At 39.8% G+C, this 20,763-nt stretch overlaps 1 protein-coding gene across 1 annotated transcript in view; it reads right to left on the reverse strand.

Moving 5' to 3' along the window:
* The window catches only part of ANKRD44 (ankyrin repeat domain 44), a 205,378-nt gene that overhangs the window by 67,307 nt on the left and 117,308 nt on the right, over window positions 1–20,763 (reverse strand). Inside the window, exons 13-16 of the mRNA XM_065880164.1 lie at window positions 19,804–19,872; window positions 18,308–18,448; window positions 16,600–16,680; window positions 13,486–13,597 (exon numbers count right to left, since the gene is read on the reverse strand). Of these exons, the coding sequence (XP_065736236.1) occupies window positions 13,486–13,597; window positions 16,600–16,680; window positions 18,308–18,448; window positions 19,804–19,872 (403 nt within the window). The remainder of the gene's footprint in view (window positions 1–13,485; window positions 13,598–16,599; window positions 16,681–18,307; window positions 18,449–19,803; window positions 19,873–20,763) is intronic.

Consider the following 20,763-nt stretch of genomic DNA (forward strand, 5'->3'; position numbering starts at 1 on the left):
GAGTCTTTATATAACTCTGGGGCTTAATCACCACTATAAGTTGGCATCTAAAACAAAAAGGCAGCAGGTCTCCTGGATTTCATACTATTTAAAATGTATTCAGTCCCGTATCCATTATCCACCTATCTATCAACAAAAATACTCATCTGAGAGCTAATTCAGTTGAAGTTCTGCACTGCAAAACATCTGATTGAATTAAGTGACAGACATATTAAAATGGTGACAAGTAGTCAACCCTGTAAAATATTCAGGGTCATGGGTGTTACATTTGATCAATTCCACTTGCTGAGCACATCCAGTTCTTTGTGTATTACCAGGCAAAACAGTAACATTGCCCTCATGTTTCCATGGTGACTTCTGAGAGCAATTCTTAAATTTAAGTAATTCTCTTCTAGATGATATTCTTAGTTTACCCTAAATTATATTATCATTGTGCTAATTTACTTTCTGCCTCAGCACAAGGTGAAATTTATTTGCCTAGGACAAGGGAGGTTTTATTTGAGAGGCAGGGGTAGGTTAGAGAGGGATGTAAAATCTGAGGGACATGGTAATATGATTAAAAACTGCAGAAAAAGAGAAAAAAGGAAATACTAGATTTGAATACACTTTTTTTTTAATAATTAAAAAAACTATGTGATAGTAAAAGTACCCTGCTTCAGAAAGGCATTTTGCTTACCTGGTCTCAGTCCCCACAAAAGCTGTGTAAACCAACATAAATGTATCTTCAGATACCATTTTTAATCTTAAATTACAGTATAAATTACCCACTCTAAGCATCAATTAACATTTTAGTGATTCTAGCTCAGTCATTAAAATATACAGCTTTAAAGAAAATTTCTACTGATTCAATTAAAGCTAATCTTGGTGGGATTCTGAAACTCTAGCTAAACACCACAGACTACCTCTGGCTAATGAACATTAAAAGAATCAACGCAGATTCAATTAAGTGGGTAAAGAAAGCTGTTATTATTTTAAGCAAAATTAAAACAGATGGGAGAGACTGACACACATATATTCAGATGTGTGCCTGCCTCACGTTTAATCTTTTATGAATGACTGATCCCAGATGGTAATGGGATTCAGGAGCACAATTTGAGATACAGTATCCATTTTCCTTTTACTCCAATGTACCATGTCAGTTACAACTTTTCTATTTAGTGGATGATGCAAATATCATCAAAAGGAAAGAAACCATCATGAAAACTTCTGATATCCTGAAAATGACATGTTGGTCAATTGGTCTAACCAAGTCCAAACATCTACCCACATTCTCCATCATTCAACTCATTTCAGATTTGGTGCTACTATCCCACATTCACACAAATGGGGAGGGGGGGTGGCGGTGATGAGACAAGAAATCTAGAGAGACAAACACAGCAAATGCATTGCATTGACGAGTGTCGGGTAATCTCTCATTAACCACTGAACCCAGAATGGGATGTGCCCTCCCCTGAACCCTCACAGCATAGCACCTGTACTCTTCTGGAAGATCACATTTTATTTTGGATAATGATAAAAATAACAAAAATACAAAATCCTAACAGACCAACAATACAGTTGACCCTTGAACAACATGAGTTTGAACTGCACAGGTTCAGTAATACGTGGACTTTTTTCACTAAATGCATACTACAGGACTACATGACCTGCAGCAGCTGGCTGAATCCTTGAATTGGGGGGAAAAAATGCTATGAAGTTGTCACTCTATACTAAATGGCTTCCCAGTGATCAATTGAATGTTATTGTTTACCATTAACAAAACTACTTTTCCAAGTACAGAATGGCCCACAGAATTTAAATCCAGTGATGTTATCACTTAGGTTATAGGGATCTGCTCATAAGAGAAAATAAATCTTAGTTATTGCTGAGTGGTTTGGTTTTTCTAAATATTCCTTTCAGCTGTTACAGATGGCTGGGCCTCTACCCCTCTTTGGAATCTCAGAAGGGCTCTTTGTTTTTTGTGAGCATCACCACCCCATGACCTGGAGGCACAGGTGTGTATGTGAGCACTTAGTCTGATTTAAAAATGCTGGGGCCTCTACATTTTCTGTTACTGAATGAGGGTCAAGAAGGGAAGTGATTATCAGAGGGACCTGGTCTAGACCTCACAAGCCAGGAGTCCTTGGCGGCTGCCAAGAATAAAGTGTCTTTGGAGAAACAACCTTGCTGGGAAGTCCCTCCCCCTCACTCCCACCCACTCCACCCCCAGCTGGAAAGGGTCATCCCTGGCAGCTGCTATCATAAGAAGAGTGAGGCCAAGCCGACAGCAGCTGTTACAGAGATTTCAAGAGGAAGGCTGGGCCCAAGGAAGAGTGCTTTTATGAAAATACGTGAGGTCCAGGGGTCAGCGCTGCAGATTTCCAATAATGGCACATACTTCAGAACTGTAGCTAGGGTGCTTTTACCCATCACAGGATAGGGAATGCTATAAGGTAGTTCTGTTCTCCTGACACAAAAGGAAAATGCAGACTGCCTTGCCTAAGGCTTTCCAGAGAAATGGATGACACAGACATAACCGATATTGGTACTGTCTGAGGTCCTCCCACTTCCCTTTGACAAAGCTGAAACACTGCTCACCTCAGTGATATCTTGTTTGGACATCACTCTCTTGGTTGATGTGAATTCAGATCCTCTGGGACAGCTTTGTCTTTTGAAGTCTGGAGTTTGCCAGTCCTCCAGACAGTAGAGCATATGGTTAAAAGCCTGGAATTTAGAGTTAGATAAACATGGATTTGAGTCCTGCTTCTATATCACACCGACTGTAAGGCCCAGGGCAAGTTACTCCATTTCTTTGTACTTTAGGATACTCACGTGTGAAACATGGATTAAAAACAGGAGTTATTTCACAGTGCTGTTGTGAGAATTAAATGAGATGATGTAGGCACAGGATCTAGCCCAATATGCTTACAATAAATGTCCATTATTATGACTTTATTAAAAATAAGCATGGTTGTTAAACTTGTCCCCCATGAGAAAAGGCTTTGAAAGAGAATTAGGGCTTTGTTTTGCGTGAGGGATTGATTCTTTCAAGGACCGAGGGTCTGTTGACCTTGTATTTTTGGTCAAAATTCCATGAAATTTGGTGCCATAAAGTTCAGGACCCACTCAGGTTCCAGAAGGACCTCTGGATGGGGGTATCTATAAGGCCATTTGACAGATGAGCCTGGACCTTGGAGAGGATTGAGGTTAGAGATACAGATTTGGAAGTTTCTTCCAGGGGAACTTGAGTGTGCAACTGAGTGGGCTGTGCTGTGCCGTGGAGCCATTTTTCTAATGGCTAATGATGTTGAACATCATTTCAGGTGCTTATTTACCACTTATTTATCTTCTTCAGTGAAATGTCTGTTAGTGCCTTTTGCTCACTTTCTAATGGGTTTTTCTGTTGACTTTTGAGAATTCTTTATATATTCTAGGTATTAGTCCTTTCTCAGACATGTGGTTTGCAAATATTTTCTTCCATCCTTCAGCTTGTTTCTTCATTCTCTTAACAGGGTCTTTCAGAGAGCAAAAGTTTTAATTTTGATGGAGTCCAATTTATCAATTTTTTAAAAAATTGGTATTAAGAACTCTTTGCCTATTAAGACTTTTAGTTGGTATTAAGACTCTTGGTCTTAGATCCTGGAGATTTTTTCCTTCTTATGTTTTACCTTTAAGTCTATGATCCATTTTGAGTTCACTTTTATATAAGGTGTGAGACTTAGATTAAGGCTCATTGTCGTTTGCCTATGCTATCCAACTGCTCCAGCACCATTTGTTGCAAACTCTACATTTCCTCTATTGAATGCCTGTTGCACCTTTGTCAAAATTAGTTGGGCATATTTGTGTGTGGCTATGACTGGGTTGTCTATTCTGTTCCACTGATCTATGTATCTTAAGACTGCCAATACCTGACAATCTTGATTACTGTAGCTATAAGTCTTGAAATTGGGTAAACTGATTTCTCCCACTTTTTCTTTCTCAAAATTGTTTTAGCTATTCTAGTTCCTTTGCCATTCCATATAAAGATTAGAAAAATATTACTTCTATTATAAAAAAGCCTTGCTGTTATTTTGATAGGAATTTCATTAAGCCTACAGATTAACTGGGGGAGAACTGACATCTTTATTATGCTGAGTCTTCCAATCCATGAACATGGTCTCTCCATCATTTTATATCTTTTTTGATTTCTTTCATCAGCATTCTGTAGTTTTCAGCATATAATCCCATATTTCATTTTTGCGGGGGCAGTTGTAAATAATATTGTATTTTTAATTTGATGTCCACGTGTTCATTTCTAGTATACTGAAATGCAATTGATTTTGGTGTGTTTGTCTTGCATCTTGTGACCTTGCTGAAATCATTTATAATTTCTAGTTGTTTTTTCTTGATTCCTTGGGATTTTCTATGTAGACAGTCGTCAGCTGCAAAGAGGAAAAGTTGGGTTTTTTTTTTTCCTTTCTGATCTTTATGCCTTTCACTGCTTTTTCTTGCCCTATTGCCCTGGCTAGAACTTCCAGCACAATGTCAAGTAGGAGCAGTGAAAGCAGACATCCTTGCCTTCTTCCTGATTTCAGGTGAAAACATTTAGTCTTTTACCATTAAGTACAATGTTAGCTGTTCTTTATTAAGTTGTTAAATGCTCTTTACCAAGTTGAAGTTCCCCTCCTTTCCTTTTTTTCTGAGAGTTTGAAAATTGTTAATGGCTGTTGAATTTTGTCAAACATTTTTTCTACAGTTTGACACAGTCATGTGATTTTTCTTCTTTATCCTGTTAATATGATGAATTACATTGATTGATTTTCAAATATCAAAATAGGCATTCCTGGTAATAAATCCCACTCAGTTATGGTATATAATTCTTACTGAATTCTATTTGTTAATATTTAAGGATTTTTTTGCATATATATATATATATATATATATATATATATATATATATATATATATATACATACACTTCTTTTTTTGTACTACCATCGTTTGCTTTTAGTATCAGGGTATTAGCTTCACATATGAATTAAAAAGTGTTCCCTCCTCTTCTATATTTCAGAAGAGATTGGGTAGAAATGGTGTTAATTCCTCCTTAAATATTTGGTAGAATTCTCCAGTGATACCATCCAGACCTAGAGATTTCTTTTGGGAAAGTTTTAAAATTCAACTTTTAAAATAGTTATACACTATTCAAACGATCAGTACTTCATATTGGTAAATTGCAGTAGTTTGTGTTGTTTTATAAATTGGTCCATTTCACCTAAGTTGTCAAATTTCTTTGCGTAGAGTTACTCACAATATTCCTTTATTATCTTTTTGATGTCTGCAAGGTCTGTAGTAATATACCCTACTTCATTTGTTGAGTTTTCAAAAAACCAGGTCATTGTTTCATTGATTTTCTCCATTGTTTTCTGTTTTATTTATTTATGCTCCCATCTCTATTATTTCCTTTTTCTGCTTATCTTGAGTTTATTTTGCTCTGCTTTCTTCTAGATTCTTGAGGTAGAAACTTACTGAATTGAGACTTTCCCTCTATTCTAATGTAAGCATTTAGTGTTACAATTTTTTTCAGCACTAATATGTGTCTCCAAATTTTGATTTGTTGTATTTTCATTCAGTTCAGTGTAGTTTGGGGGATTTCCCTTGAGATGTCCTCTTTGACCCGTGGATTATTTAGAAGTCTGTTGTTTAATTTCCAAGTACTGGAGATTTTCCTGGTATCTTTCTGTTATCGATTTCTAGTTTTACTTCATTGTGGTGGGAGAACACACTCTATATGACTCCAATTCTTTCAGTTTTGTTGAGGTTTGGTTTATGGTTCAGGATATCATGGGCACTTGAAAAAAATACGCATTCTGTTGCTGGGTGGAACAGTCTATAAATGTTGATTAGGTCATCTTGGCTGATTGTATTATTGAGTTTTTCTATACGCTTGATGATTTTCTATCTAGTTGTTCTATCAATTGTTAAAAGAGAGGTGCTAAAGTCTCCAACTATAATTGTGGATTTCTCCATCTTTTCAGTTCTATCAGTTTTTGCTTCATATATACTACAGTCTGTTGTTTAGTGTATATACATCTAGGACACTCTCCCTGAATAAGTTCCAATCTTTATTGGGCTGCTTTCCTGATATCCTTTTCCTTGGGCCCCAGCTGGACTGCCTTCCTACCCTCCTCAGGCCTGCCTAATGGGTCTGTAACTGCGTAGGAGGGAAAGAAGAAAGGAAGGGAGAGAAGGAGGGAGGGATGGAGGGGAAGAAGGAAGAAAGGAAGGAGGGGAGGGGAGGGAGGGAGGGACGGAGGGAGGGAGGGAGGGAGGGAGGAAGGAAGGCCAGATAAACGTCTTTTAGGCTAATGTTTAAGTTATATTCTCTAAGAAATCTTCCTTTCTGCTACATCATTGAGTCCTTAAAGCTCCCATATCAGGAGCAATGATTCCTCTTCTTTGAATCCCTTAGTGCCGACTAGCTATTTATAAGAAATTACAGGAAGTGTGTATACATGTGTATGTGCGTGTAATTTTAATTTTGTAGATGTCTTCATACCAATTTGATGCATCAGTACAGCTTTTTAGATCTTGAAAAAAAAAAATAAAGGACAGGTTGCAATAAAATTTGGCGTTGGTGTTGGGAAGTAATCAAATCTACAGAAAAGGCCAGGCTACAGAATAGTACATTTTCATTTTCTCTCTCACCTGTGGATTCTATGAAATACCTTCCTAACAGGATAGTCACCATAATACTTACAAACTAGCATTTAAGTTTTATCACTAAGTCAGGCTTTATCATTCACAAGTGTGATTCATTTTTTCAACAATTTGGTACCTGATAAGTGCTTGGCATTACTAGAACCTACGTCTTATAAAGTTGATATTTAAATTCACATATATTTAAAGGGTAATAGTTTTTTTTTTCTTTAGAGCTGAGTGTTAATCTTTCCTAAAATAATGACTCTAAATGTGTGACTCTGTACTGAACCAGTGAGTCATGGGGTATAATCAAACAATAACTTTATTTTCCCTTTCCTATACCTGGTATAATCTTTATGAGACTACTTCTTTTCCTGCCACCTCAGATAAAATCTCCAACAATTAACAAAAAGTTCTCCAGGCACTTTAGTCACAAACATAACTTCATGTCAGTAATTACAATGTCTGTTATGTAGTAACAAACTCTGAATGCTTTTTAGCACCGAAGCTCCTCTCCGCCTCCCCCAGTGGGGAAGGAGACAAGGCTGACTTCTCTCTTTCCCAGACTATGGCTTCTCCTCCTCCTTTCCCCTCTTGGCTGCCTCTGCCTCCCTCAGGACTAAAGAGAAGAGGGAAAAGGAGGACACCAAGGGTACAGGGACAATGGTCTTACTGACTGGCACCCTTCTGGCAGTGATCCTCTGACTGGGTCAGATGTTTAAAACTGTCTCTCGGATGCTTATTTAGGTTCTCCAACAACTTCCCAACTTCCCTGGGTGACTGCCCCTCTCTGCTGGTAGCTCACATTCCCCTCTCCCCAACCCCAGGCATCCTACACCTCCCCATACTTCCAGGCAGCTCTCTTGAGTCGCAGCCAGGAGAACTCCAGGGCAGCTCTGGCCCTTGGCTCACACTTGGACATTGGGAAACATACACTCTTGACCTATCATTGGTGGGGGTAGAATATTTCTCAACCACAGCCCTCTTTTTTATTTAACTTCCCAGCAAGCAAGCTCTAATCAGAGCCATTCAGTCTTTAGATTCATCACATGCCAGTCCACTCAGCCCCCTAAAGTGTGTGGAATTCATATCAGATATCCAAGCAATTTCCTTGAAGCTTCTCTCACTGGGCTTGGGATCAGGATTTCTCCCCTGCTATAGGGGCAGGGGAGTGGTGATGGGATGTGAAGCAGAACTATCTCCAAAGAAATCTGCTCTCTGATCTCTTAAATGGGCAAGGGGGCCATGGGTTGAAAACTGGTACCTGACTTTGAAATGTGGGGGCAATGGCTCCACTGTCCTGAGCACTCAACTGAAGGTGAAACTGAAATTGTTTATTTTAATACATCCTATTGAATGGTTCTTTCATCAAGTGCCAAATTCATTCATGGTAAAGCCAAAAAAATTTCTTTTTTGCTCTATTACAAAGAGATAAGTGGAACATTTTGTCATAAAATATTGTCTACTCCAATGTTCTGAACATAGACTCACATCCAAATTCTGATTCAAAACTTGTGGGCTTATATTTTTACTCACAGCAGTGAGGAGGCTGCCAACAGCATCAAAGTATCTGTGCCCACACCTCTGCTCCCTCCCTTAATGAGAGTTCTCTATAAGATTTTATGTTTCTCTTCAACTGAATTAACTAGAAGAAAAAACAAGACTAGCATTGTTGAAGTTTCCACTGCCCATTGGAAGTCCGCCTACTGGAAGGTCATGTTCACCCCCAGTTCCATCTCTTAGCAGAACCTCTGAGGACAGAGAAGAGCCATCAGAGACTTGTTTGGGGCTGGGGTTCAAGTTCACTGGGTTTTCAGCGTGTCCTCAGCTGACTGCTAAGTAGCTCTCCTTTTCTTTTTTTTTTAAACCCCTCTTCTATATTCTGCTTTCTCAGTCTTGAGAAGCTTAATTAGACACTGCCAATGTGAGTACATCTTATACAAAGCCAGGTGGTAATGGTTTCCTAAAGCCCTATGATAAATACAAGACACATTTAAAAAGCAGCATAATTTCAGTGTTCAGTTGCCCAAGATACAACTGTCTTCAGAGAATCCCAGAAATTCCTAGAATATACACACAAGGGCGTTTGTCACCCCCATAAACTCTCCCGGTTGAAGTTCAAATTATCTCATAACAGTGAAAGGGAGAGAAGGTCCCAAGGAAGCAGCCAAATTCCAAGTGATTTGGCATGCTAGAATCTTGGACTGAATTTAATCAGAGGCCTAGAGTTTTCAAACAATCTCTCTAAATTTCCGTAGATAATTTATGTAATTATACTGGCACATACATTTTTCCATTTCAGTAACAAAGCCACAAAGATATTTCTTTCACAGACAAATTTTGAATGTTGTAAGAGAAAAACAGTGTGCCCATATAAACTCACAAATTCCAAGTAGGGGCACGACTCTGACTTTCCTCTCCAGAGTCGGTAAGAATGCATTCCAGATAAAGGAAAAGGGAGGCACAGAGCTCTCCTTTGCCAACTCCCTTCCTCCACTCAAACATAAGTCTTATTCAGACACAAGATGCTTTATTAGCCAAGTCTCCTCTGTTCCGCTTTGATATTTTGATCCCAATTGAATATGACTGATGACAGCTCTCAGCATATACTTGTGGGCAGATTTTTGCTTGCACACATGGTACGTACATCTTTGATCAAGCCCAGCTGAAAACACTGGCCTAAGTAGCCAGACGTGGCAGAATTCTGAACCTGTTCTATCAAGGCTAAGGGGTTCACCCTACTTTCTAGAAGTTTTTTTGCTCATTGAATGAATTCAATAGTACTTTGTATAAGGGAAATAGAATGAAAACAACTTAAATAATTTCTGTTCCCTTTTGATTATAGCAAAATGGACTGAACACAAAGGATGGTTTACAACTTCTAAGCTTATGATCACAGACAGGAGCCGTAAACCACGAATGCCAAGTAAACACACACTAAGAGTCAAATAAAATATGCATCAAAAGTAATGATATGCATAATCACAGTAATTGCTCTCTGGGAAAAGAGGCAAAAGACAAATTTTACCAACCTCACAAATCAGCTGTCTCTGATGCCACCCATCTTTTTTAATCCTACTCCTACTCCAAAGCACAAAGGCCCCGGTCTGCTACGGGAGGCCCAGGGGCCACAAATACTCATTTACTCTCTCCACACCTTCCACAGGCCAGAGACATAGGCTAGGAAATGTGACTTAAAGAAAGGTCTCCCTGGAATCTCCTGGTGGTCCAATGGTTAGGACTCTGTGCTTCCACTGCAGGGGGGCACAGGTTTGATCCCTGGTCCTGGTCGGGGAACAAAGATCCTGCATGCCATGCAGTGCGGCCAAAAAAAAAAAAAAAAGGTCTCCCTGAATAATTCTTGCTCAGAGGCTCAAGTAAGCCATTCAGAGCTACCAGAATCATGTCTTTCATTGTCATAATTCTAGCATCTAACACAGAGTCAGGACCAACTTGTAAAACAGATAACCCCCTAGGAGGACTGAGGTGTTTGTGTCATGAGATAAGGGAGAAGATTGGCATGGTGGTGGTGAGTCTTAGGTATGTACCACCTAGTGCATATTGGTTAAGTGGCTTGCTTTCCTAACACCTAGTCCTCAAAGAAATGGGAGTTTTAAGGAGCATGAGTGCACGGAGGTCCTAGTCGAGAGAGAAAGTTAAAGTTAGAAAAGATGCCCTTCAAAAAGCCCTTATTGTTCAAAAGCAGTCCTTATTTTCATCACAAGGAAAAAATCTTTTTCTTCCTTTCTCTCTCTCTCTCTACTTCCTTCCTTCCTTCCTTCTTTCTCTCTTATCTATATGAAATGATCGATGTTAACCAAACTTATTATGGTACTCATTTCACAATATATGTAAGTCAAGTCACTACGCTGTACACCTTAGAATTATACAGTGCTGTATGTCAAGTATGTACATAATTTCCAAGAATCATTATTGCTTTGTAAATCACAGTGCTGACCTAATCAAGGGGATAATTTCATTATCATATAGCACTTGTGAAACTTTCTGTAGACAGAAAACCTTTTCATTGGATAACAGAAATCATGGCCCTGAGAGGGCTTTCCTGAAAAAGGAAAATAACGTGTCATATATCATTTACATAGAAAAAAAGGTATTATGGGTAAATCATTATCAGAGTTATTATACTATTGGATTAAAGATAACTCATCAAAGTACTTTAAAACAGCACAAGTTATCAAGACTATAATAATCCTTGAAATAAAAGTTCATATGTCCAATGATGACATATGGTTTTCATAGAGAAAACCAATTAAAGACAGCTGTCTTAAGTAAACTTTGGAATGCAGGCTCATATGGGTAGTTACAGTAGTAAACCTTCACTCTGCCACTGATTCACACACACACACACACACACACACACACACACACACACACACACCCCTTTCTTTGTGGGATCTAAACACAAATCCTACGTGCTGATAGGTCTAGATCAACTTCCACTGCTGGTGTTAGAAGGAAGAAGTGATATTGCCTTATATCTTAACCAGGTCCTGCCAAGATTGTGCCCTATGTTGAAAAGCTTTGGATGGTGGTAGAGCTTTGACCAGCAACGGAAGGCGGCATGATGTGGTTAAAAAAAAAAAAAATTTTTTTTTTTAAAATCAGGGATCCTGATTCACGGTACCACTTCCTCTACTGACCAGGGCTATGACTTTGGACAACCTAGTAAATGCCCCTGTGGTTTGGTTTGTTCATCTGTAAGATAAGAGATTGCCCCTTGGCCACTTGTGATTCTACTTTAAATTCAGTTTATAGAAGGCTCTGACGTCACTGGCTTCCTACATCTTCCTATGGAACTGGGTGGTTTAAAAATATGTCCACAAATTCTTTGATACTCCTGCGCTTGGAAGGCAGCATCTACTTCACCCCTCTGGATTTTGTGACTGCGGCAATGAACAGATGCCGCAGAAATGTGAACTTCAAGGCTAAATCATTGAAAGTCATAGGGTCTCTTTCTTTTACTTGCTCACACTCTCACTCACACTCTCTCCCAGGGCGGATACCTTTAGCAACCCGAGCCACCAGGTAAGATATCCAGCTATTCTGAAAACACCATGCTAGAGAAAACCGCAAAAAGGAACCACATAGAGACGGAGAGAAAGGCCCAAGGAATGTCAGCAATTCGATTCTTCCTACCCACGTGATTGACAAATGAGAGAAGAAGCCTTTGAGATTATGCCAGCCCCGACACTGTAATCTCATAGGGTATTAACTAGAACTGCTCAGCTAAACCACACCTGAATTCCTGACCAGAAACAAGTAAGTGATTAGTGTTGTTTTAAGCCACTAACTTTGAGGGTAATTTGTTATGCAGCCACAGTAACTGGAAGAGGAACCATGATGGAATTAAAACGGGACAGAAAAAAAATGCCACCCCCAAGGTCAAGCAAAGAAATCTTTATCATCCACAAGAACCTCAGGCAAAGCAGACTTGGAAGTCCGCAGAAATGATGAAGGTACTTAAAATTCACCAATAAATGTCACAAAAATCAATACCAGAATAATCACCTTTTTATTTCCAAACTGGGTGATCTTTATGAACATTTTCCCACATTCATAGTTAAAACAAATATAGTAAGAAAGACCCTAAGTGGAACCATTTGAAAAACCAGCAGCAAGGCCAAAGGTAAAGGGCCTCACTGGGGCATCGAGTCATTTCTATGTAGGCACTCACACCATTGCTTGCGGGCTCTCTGCCTCATGCCTCTCTGCATCAAACTATGCAGTTGATGAAGGGCAAGTGTTTCACCAAACACACCTTCAAATAACTCTGAAAAGTAGGACTTCTCCTTTAAAAGAACAAGGAAAACAGTTGGAGCCCAGTAAGGAAGGTGGCACCTATCACTGGACCAGAGATGGTGAGTTTGGGATACCCCATGTATCCTGGTGAAGCTGAATCAAGGGTAATGCTCAGAAGACAGCAAATGATGGCCTGCAGTCAGGATTCAGCCACAAACCCGTAATTTTTCTTTCTAACCCACCCAGTGTTTTCGAAGCAGGAAATTCCACACAAAAAGTCTAGAGTTGTAGCCTCTCTTGAAACAGTGGAATTCTAGCAAACCTGGGTCTGCAGTACCATCTGGTCTCCATCAGCTGCAGCTGACTAGCTCTTTCTCCCCTCAGACAGAACATGTCCTATTTGCCACAGTCCCCACCACTCCCTATTATCCACACCTGGGCTCACTTCACTTGTTTTTTTATATTCCTGTGCCTGTAGACATTTGAGTTTGCATCTGGTAACCTACACCAAGAGAGGAGTTTCAGACTCCAAATCAAGTGTTTCTTGATCACTAATGGGTTTGAAATTTGGGGTGGTTTAGAAATTCCAGTAAATTCTGCTGTTATACCCTTGCCGATTTCTTTTCCTAAACCACAGATGTGGGACTATAACAAACCTATATGCCTAATGGTTCCGTAAGTCATCTGATGACACTGTTACTGGATATTGGGGTGCTAAGTGTGACTCTGGAAATATATACTAAGCTTATTTGATACATCCAAATTATCTTCAAAATACAAACTGTGTCCACAACAGGGTCTAAAATTCCTAGTCCAAGTTAATGCGGAAAAGAATCAATTGTTAGTCAGCTCTGAGATTAGAATGGGCAGAAATGGAACAAAAAGACCTACATATTGTAAAGGGAAACAGTTTAATAGCTTACCACAGAATATCTTTCCAGGTGAGTTCCCGTGGGGACTGAATTAGGCAGTGAGGGCACATTTGTTGAGAGATTAAGACCAGCATTTTCAGGTTTGGGTGTATGTGTGTTTGTGTGAGAGAGAACAAATCAAGACAAAACAGCTCACCAATTCCAGACATTGTCTGTGGCCATAGGCAGCAGCATAATGTATGCTGTTGTAGCCTTCCTTGTCCCGGATAGATGCATTTGCATCGTGTTGAAGCAGAAACTCTAGACATCTGTAAGTATAAAGACGAGATGTTATTTCAGAAAACATCTCTGGACCAAAAGGGATAATTAATGTAAATGTTCTCTGAAAACATCTCTGGACCAAAAGGGATAATTAATGTAAATGTTCTCTTATTATAAGTGTTCCACAAAGCACTTTGTGAGTTGAAGTGTTTCTTTAAAAATCCTACAGCAATGAGGGTTTATGTACTGGATGTTTTTTGTGTGTTTTCTGCAGCTATCTTTATTTCAACTTAAATTTTTTTGGCCAAGCCACGCAGCATGTGGGATCTTAGTTCCCTGACCAGGGACTGAACCTGCACCCCCTGCAGTGGAAACGCAGAGTCTTAACCACTGGACCACCAGGGAAGTCCCCTCCTTCAGCTTAAAATAGCCATTCTAGAATTCAAGAAAAGCTTTAGGAACTAGAGGGTAATTAAGGTTTTTTTTCCCTTCTCATCTTAAGGTATAGAATCTGCCTGTCATCAAGATTACTGAATAATAAGTTTTAGAGCTCCACGTCCAAAAGACAAGTTCTCAGCATAATAAAGAAGTGGTCAAGATATTGCAATGGGATAAACCTCAAGAGAGGGGTGTTTATTTTTAACCTTGCTACTGGAGACTCTGAGATCAAAAGGTTGGAAAAATAAATAAAATAATAAATATTAAATTTTATAATAATAAAATTTTAAATAATATTCAAAGTAATAAAAGCCTTTTCTGACACAGTTGTAATTTTTCTGAAAAAAACACCATCTTTGCAATAGGTAAGAGGAAGGGGAGTAGCGCCACCTCCGCTGAAGAGCCCCAGACTCCAAGACACAGGTACTCGGGGACGTAATGTGTTCTGTTCAGGGCGTGTTGCAAATGGGACCATCCTGCTGGTCAAAGAGGGAAGAACTAGACAGGGAGCAACGTTCCACGATTTCGGTTTTATTTCTGTGACAGTGGGACAAACATGTCCTCTACGAGGCCAGGGTGATTCAATTTCATACTCAAATCAAAACTGTAAGATCCTAAATATAAGCTTGTATATTAAATAAGACCTCCAACAGACAATTTCTATAGTTTACTCAAAAACCTTAAAATGACACTTACCTAAGGCAAAAGGAGTAAATAAAGCACACACATAGAGAGATATGAAAACAGACATTTTAATTTCTAGAAAACCTGATGAAAGAGAAATTTTTTAAACCAAATACCTACATATCACATGATTCATCCATAAAATTCTCTGTAATAAATCAAATTATTATTGGAGCGCTGATGTATCAGGCTGTCTTTGGTGATTTATACCTTAAAAGGAAGTCTTTTCTTATTTTTGTAATTTAATGTCCATGGACTGAATCCTAGGTGTGACTCATTTTAAACTGAATTTGGCTCCTGAAATAAAATCACTCAGTAGGAATAGCATTCTAGTGGACACACAATTCCCAGCTTCTGAAAGGATTATACTCTAAAAATCAGTTGATAAATTTAATATGTAATTTGGAAAGTACTGGGATTACTCCCAAAGAGCTATTTAATGCAGAATACAGCTGAACTATAACTGTCAACAGTACTATTAGAAATAACAACAATACTACAGAACGTGAATATTCTCCACATTGTTCCTAAGGGAAAATGAAATCCAGTCTTAACTGGGAATGCTTGTCTTCTTTACCACCCAGAGCCCTGACTAGTTATTTTGCCACCTAAGCTGCAAAATCAAGAGAGGCGCATTAGGTCAGGGGTGTATTTGGACAAGGGGAGTAGCATTTCATTGCATGAAACAGATCTCCAGCAGGCTGGTCCCTGCCTTCCCCTGCCTCTCCTGCTCCTTCCCTCTCCATCAGATGTAGAGAGGGCTGCTCTGGCCCAGGACAAGCTTGCATTTCACTGGAGAAGGGAGCACTGCTGAGGTGGCTTAAAATTCTACAGTCTTTGAATACCATTATTTTAATTTTGGACTATTAGGGCAAAACCTTTGTTGTTCTGATTTACTCACAGCGGCGTTTCCTGTGCTCACCCCAGGAACAGTCAAAGTTATGTCTCCACAACTTGCACTGGGGCCTCACTTTCTAATCACACCTTTCCACAACGGTCTGGACACGGGAGGAGAGCCCAGTGGGCAGTGGGAAGACCCCAGAGTGGACATGAGCATTCAAGTCAGAGAGAAAGGGGTCCCTCTGACAGCAGGAGAAGAGAATAAGCAAGTTAAGGACTGTGTGTGTGCAGACTCTTAAGAGCACTACATCCACTGAGCCTCACAGGGGCAGGACACAAACTGTGGGCACCAGTTATTCAAGTGTTCATTCATTCAACAAACAGTTACTGATCACCAGCTACCTACTGGGCACTGCACTGGGCAGAGCACAACCTTCTCACTGCCACTTCCAGTGCACGAAGGGCTCTCGGAGGAGGAAGCATTAGGGGTTCCCACGTTATCCACAGCCCTGGGCGCTGGCAATCACTCCATCACAGTAATAGCTGAATCTCTGTCAGATACCAGAGCAGGGCAGGTGGGATGAGGGGTGACAGAGCAGCTGTCTGCAAGAAGCAAGGAGCTGTTTGTAAGCTGATGGGTGTCTTCTGGGGAGAAGGGGAGAGTACAACTGGTGCATTTCACACCAAAATCTCAAAACATTTATTCATAGAATCTGCTAAATAGTTATCCTCAGGTCACAAAACAAGAGCCTGAGGCCCTCAGAGGAGGCTTAATATGTCCCCTGAGGCATACTACATGGCAGAGTCAGAAACTATATTTAAGGTACCTAGTCCTAAAAACTGCTGACCAATCACAGTGATGGTCATGGCAAAGGTTTCAATTTTAGAATGAGTTCCTTGTGTGAAAACAGCATATTTGAAGGATATATTAAAAGAATAGTTTCTTCTTCAACAAAGGCAAGCCCACATCACTTCTGCAAGAGCCCAAGTGAGACCCCAAAATAGTAAGGCTGGCCCACGCGCAACCCAGAGCAGCAGACAAAGCATCAGTAACTACACCTTGTTCTTAAGCTGAGAAGAAACTTACAATGCAGCTTCCTTTTCTTTCAGCTCTCTGTCTCTTTCAAGTTCTTCGGAATTTTCATGGGCGTTTCCTAAGATAGTCTTACTTCTCAGCATAAGGGAAAGAAAAAAAATTACAATTAGTGGCAAAGTTGCTAATGATTTTGATGCAGTTTATATCTTAACAATTTCTCCCCCAACTCAAAAGAAGTAAGCGTTACTGATTTTTCATGGAGGATATACATGGTTCTCCCCAAGGCCATCCAGTAAGTCTATTCTCTCCCAAGGAATCCGACTGAGAACACGACTTTCCTAAAACTTCCACCAAGGTATCAGTGATTAAGACAGCAATCATGCTGCCCACCCTTCCGTGAGTATTCTAAACTCCCCATGGAAAGAGGAAGTGACTAGCTTAAACTTCCCTGGCTTCTACAACATTCCTTGCTGCCTCCTTGGCAGTTGAGCATCTCATTTATCCAGGAATAAATGGGTTCCTAAGTAGCCCTTATCTGCCAGAGGAATTCTTCACCATCTAGGATTCCTCTGCCAGCTCTTAACAGATGAAGTATATTTGTCTCCCATTCTATTCCAAGTGAACAGCATAGAGCTTGGCATATAGTAGATGCTCAATAAATGTTTGTTGAATTAATAACATGTGGCCCTGGGGTCCTGAGGCTACAACAGTCTTGCCAGTACTATATGAAGGAAAAAAAGCTGTGTTTTCCAAACTGTGGAAATATGGATCATAATCCATTACTGAATTGTGAAATCAATTTAGCGGGTTGAAGTCAGTAGGGTTTTATTAATGAAATAAAAGTATATCAAAATGCATCCCACATAGCAAAAGTAAATATGGTTTTATGAAATCTTTGTTTCCATTCTCCATACATATGTATAAAACATATATATGTGAGTGTGTGTATTGGGTCATGATGTAAAATGTATTGCTTAGTGTGGGTCATTGTCTAATACATTTGAACTCCATTGCTCTACAAGAAAAGGAGTTAGTACTGACCCCAAAGCAACTCCATAGCACAGGGCAGCAAATAACTCAGTAGTTCTCCAAACAGGGTCACTGAAAAGTATTCCTATGAAGGAAGGCCTGGTCCTCAAGTCTTTGAGAACAGTCTCATAAACTGTGGGTACCTCTTCCACCTTTTCCCCCTGAACTGGTTCACTTAATTCTGCTTTCCATTCCTAGCCACCTAGAATCCAAACATGATCAGGGTACCCAACTTTCTGTACTCCAGCTCCTGAAAGAGTATTCATGCCCAGGTTTGAACAACAGTGCCTATTTTAAAATACTGACGCTGCATTTGAAGACTATTAGGATTATGCATAGATGGATATTTTTGACACATGACATATTTATTAGCAAATGTAAGTTTTACAGCAAATGAAGCATGTAAGTGGTGATGATGAAAACCGCAGTATATGACAAAACAAAGTACGACAGATTTTGAATGAATTGAAAACCTGGGCTTGACAGCTCCACTTGGCATTCAACCCAAAGAACAGAGAGAAGAAGTAATTATGCAGTGACACATACTAATCAAACGTAAAGAGAGCAGACTGGGAAACCCGGGGCTAGGGATGAAGCAACTCTAACTCCTTCAGGTCTGGGTGAGAGGGATTCTTCATTCATACTCTCTGTGAGGCGGTATGAAGAAAACTTAGCAACCTCCCCCCACCTCCGCCACCCTGAGAGGAAACAGAAGTAGGGCTGTTTTTACTTTCTATCCATGTCTGATGCAGCAGCATAGTGCAAAGCGGTGCGGCCCCAGTCATCGGTTTCATTAACGCTGGCCCCTGTGGTCACTAATGTCTCAATACAGTGGAAATGACAATTTGCAGCTGCATAGTGCAGAGGGGTCCTGAAAAACAAACAGCAGTCTATTACTTCATTCAGTCTGCAAAACAGATGCCCATCACTACACCAGCACAGACAGCAGTATTCCTAGGGGTGTTGGCTCTCAGTGTGGAGGCCAAGAGACATGCCTTTCTCTGACTTTATGTTACAACGAAGGCTGCAAAGATGGTGGCTTCAGACAAGGCCACCCACCTGTAGGTCTCTCCTTTCTCTCCATTCCTAGTGCCTATCCTCGTTCGGGTCTACATTACTGCTCCTTTGGACTCTTGCAATACCACCCCTTTTGGCCTCCTTTGCCCTAATGCAACTTCCACGTAACTTTTCGTTGGCATCAACGAAGAACTGGATTTTCTAAGGTCCAATACCTACATATAACAAACCTGTACTAAAACCTTCAGTCGGCCCCAGTGAACAAAGCCTTGATTTTTTAGTTTGGAATTGAAGACTTTCCCAAGCTAGCCCTGGTCTATCTTTATAAAGTCTCTCTCTCTCCCCTAAATGTGTCTAATGCTGTTTCCAAACTGAATGACCTGAGGTTTTCTTGATCATGTCCTCACTTCCTCCACCTTTCCTTGTGCTGTTTTCTTCCCTGTACCAGCTAGTATTATGGCATGATTTAGCTATGCATGCAAAGGACAAATAAGGTAAGAAAAGTTCTATGACCCATCCCAATAGCCAAAGGGGCTATAGGTGGCGTGTTGTGTTTCATGTTTTATTTATTTATTTATTTAAATTGGGGTATAGTCGCTTTACAATGTTGTGTTAGTTTCTGCTGTACAGCGAAGAGAATCATATATATATATATCCCTCTTTTTTGGTAGCTTCCCATTTAGGTCACCACAGAGCATTGAGTAGAGTTCCCTGTGCTATACAGCAGGTTCTCATTAGTTATGATTCATGTTTTAAGTGTGTCTAAAGATTTATCCCAAAATGAAATGTTCAATAAATACAATAAAGTGCTCCAGATCTTGTGACCAAATTCTGGGTTGGAAGGGCTGAAGTGTTCTACTCTGCTACAGACAGAATTTTCTAAACTATATCCATGTGGGAAATTACATATTTTACAGAAACAAATATATATGCACATATAAAATATGTAATCCTCCACATGGATACAGTTATATATATATATTGGAAGCATCAGAGAAACAACTGGCACTTCTAAACAGAAGCAGGGAGAGGAGATTCTTTCCTTGTGCCTCGTGCCTGCTTTGTTGGTGTAGAAGGGGTTTCCTTCTGAGAATGGAATCTCCCCAGCTAGCTTCGCTGTTTACCATTTCAACGTAACACGATTTCCAGATGGACTGCTCCCCACTCCTTTTATTTAGGCACTTGAAGCAGAGTTCCCTGTTTACATACCTCCCACACTTGTCCTTTTTATGGAAATCTGCTCCGCTGCTCTGCAAGAGTTGTATACATTCCACATTACTAGAAAGACAGGGAAAACATCATTAAGATGGTGGAGGTCAACTGCTGGGCTATCTTCAGAAAGAGCTGTTTTCTGCAGAGCGCACGCCCAGATGAAATGAGAGCACTAGCTTTAAATTCTGCTAACACAAAAATAACCTGAACACATTAGAGTAATGCCGTATCGTAAGGATCTAAAGTTCCCACAATTCCTTTTTCAAAGCTAATATATCAATACGTTAGAGAGCTTGATGGAACATTTTCAATTCCATGACTAAAGATTTTAATGATTATTACATGATGAAACCTTTCAGTGATGGTTTTCATCATTTACCCTAAAATTCTCTTTCAAAACCATCAAGAGTTTATGAAACAACCCCTTAAACCTAGAATAATTTCATGTCACCTTTAAACAATAAGCCAGAATGGATGAGCGTTACCTTTTATCACAGCAGAATGAATTCACTATGATAACCATTTTCGACCCAGACTCTCCTTAATGGAAAATAAAACAGCAGCATTTCCCTGTCTTGGTAATCTAGGTAAATGAACGTGCAGAACCAAGGCCGAAAATGATGTAATGGAGCGTAGTGATCTTCCAAAGCTTCTTTGTCATTTGCAGAAGCAATAAATCATGTTTAGTAGAGAGAAAAGAACCCATTGAAGTGAATTTTCCTATTGAAGGGCATATAGCTAAATACTAATCCTAACAGGGGTTTCAGACATGAATCCAGAATGGTTTGTTGCCACTTTTCTGTACAGGTCTGATATTTTTTACAATGGGGGCATAAAAAGAGACACTCATCCATCATTGTTCTAAACTTAGGATGCTAAGAAGTGGCCTAGGATTTATGACTTTATTATCGTTTAAATAAGAAAAATGATCTCATTAATGATAAACGTGAGGAGGGC

The sequence above is a fragment of the Phocoena phocoena genome, chromosome 7 (genome assembly GCF_963924675.1).
Source record: "Phocoena phocoena chromosome 7, mPhoPho1.1, whole genome shotgun sequence".
NCBI lineage: Eukaryota > Metazoa > Chordata > Mammalia > Artiodactyla > Phocoenidae > Phocoena > Phocoena phocoena.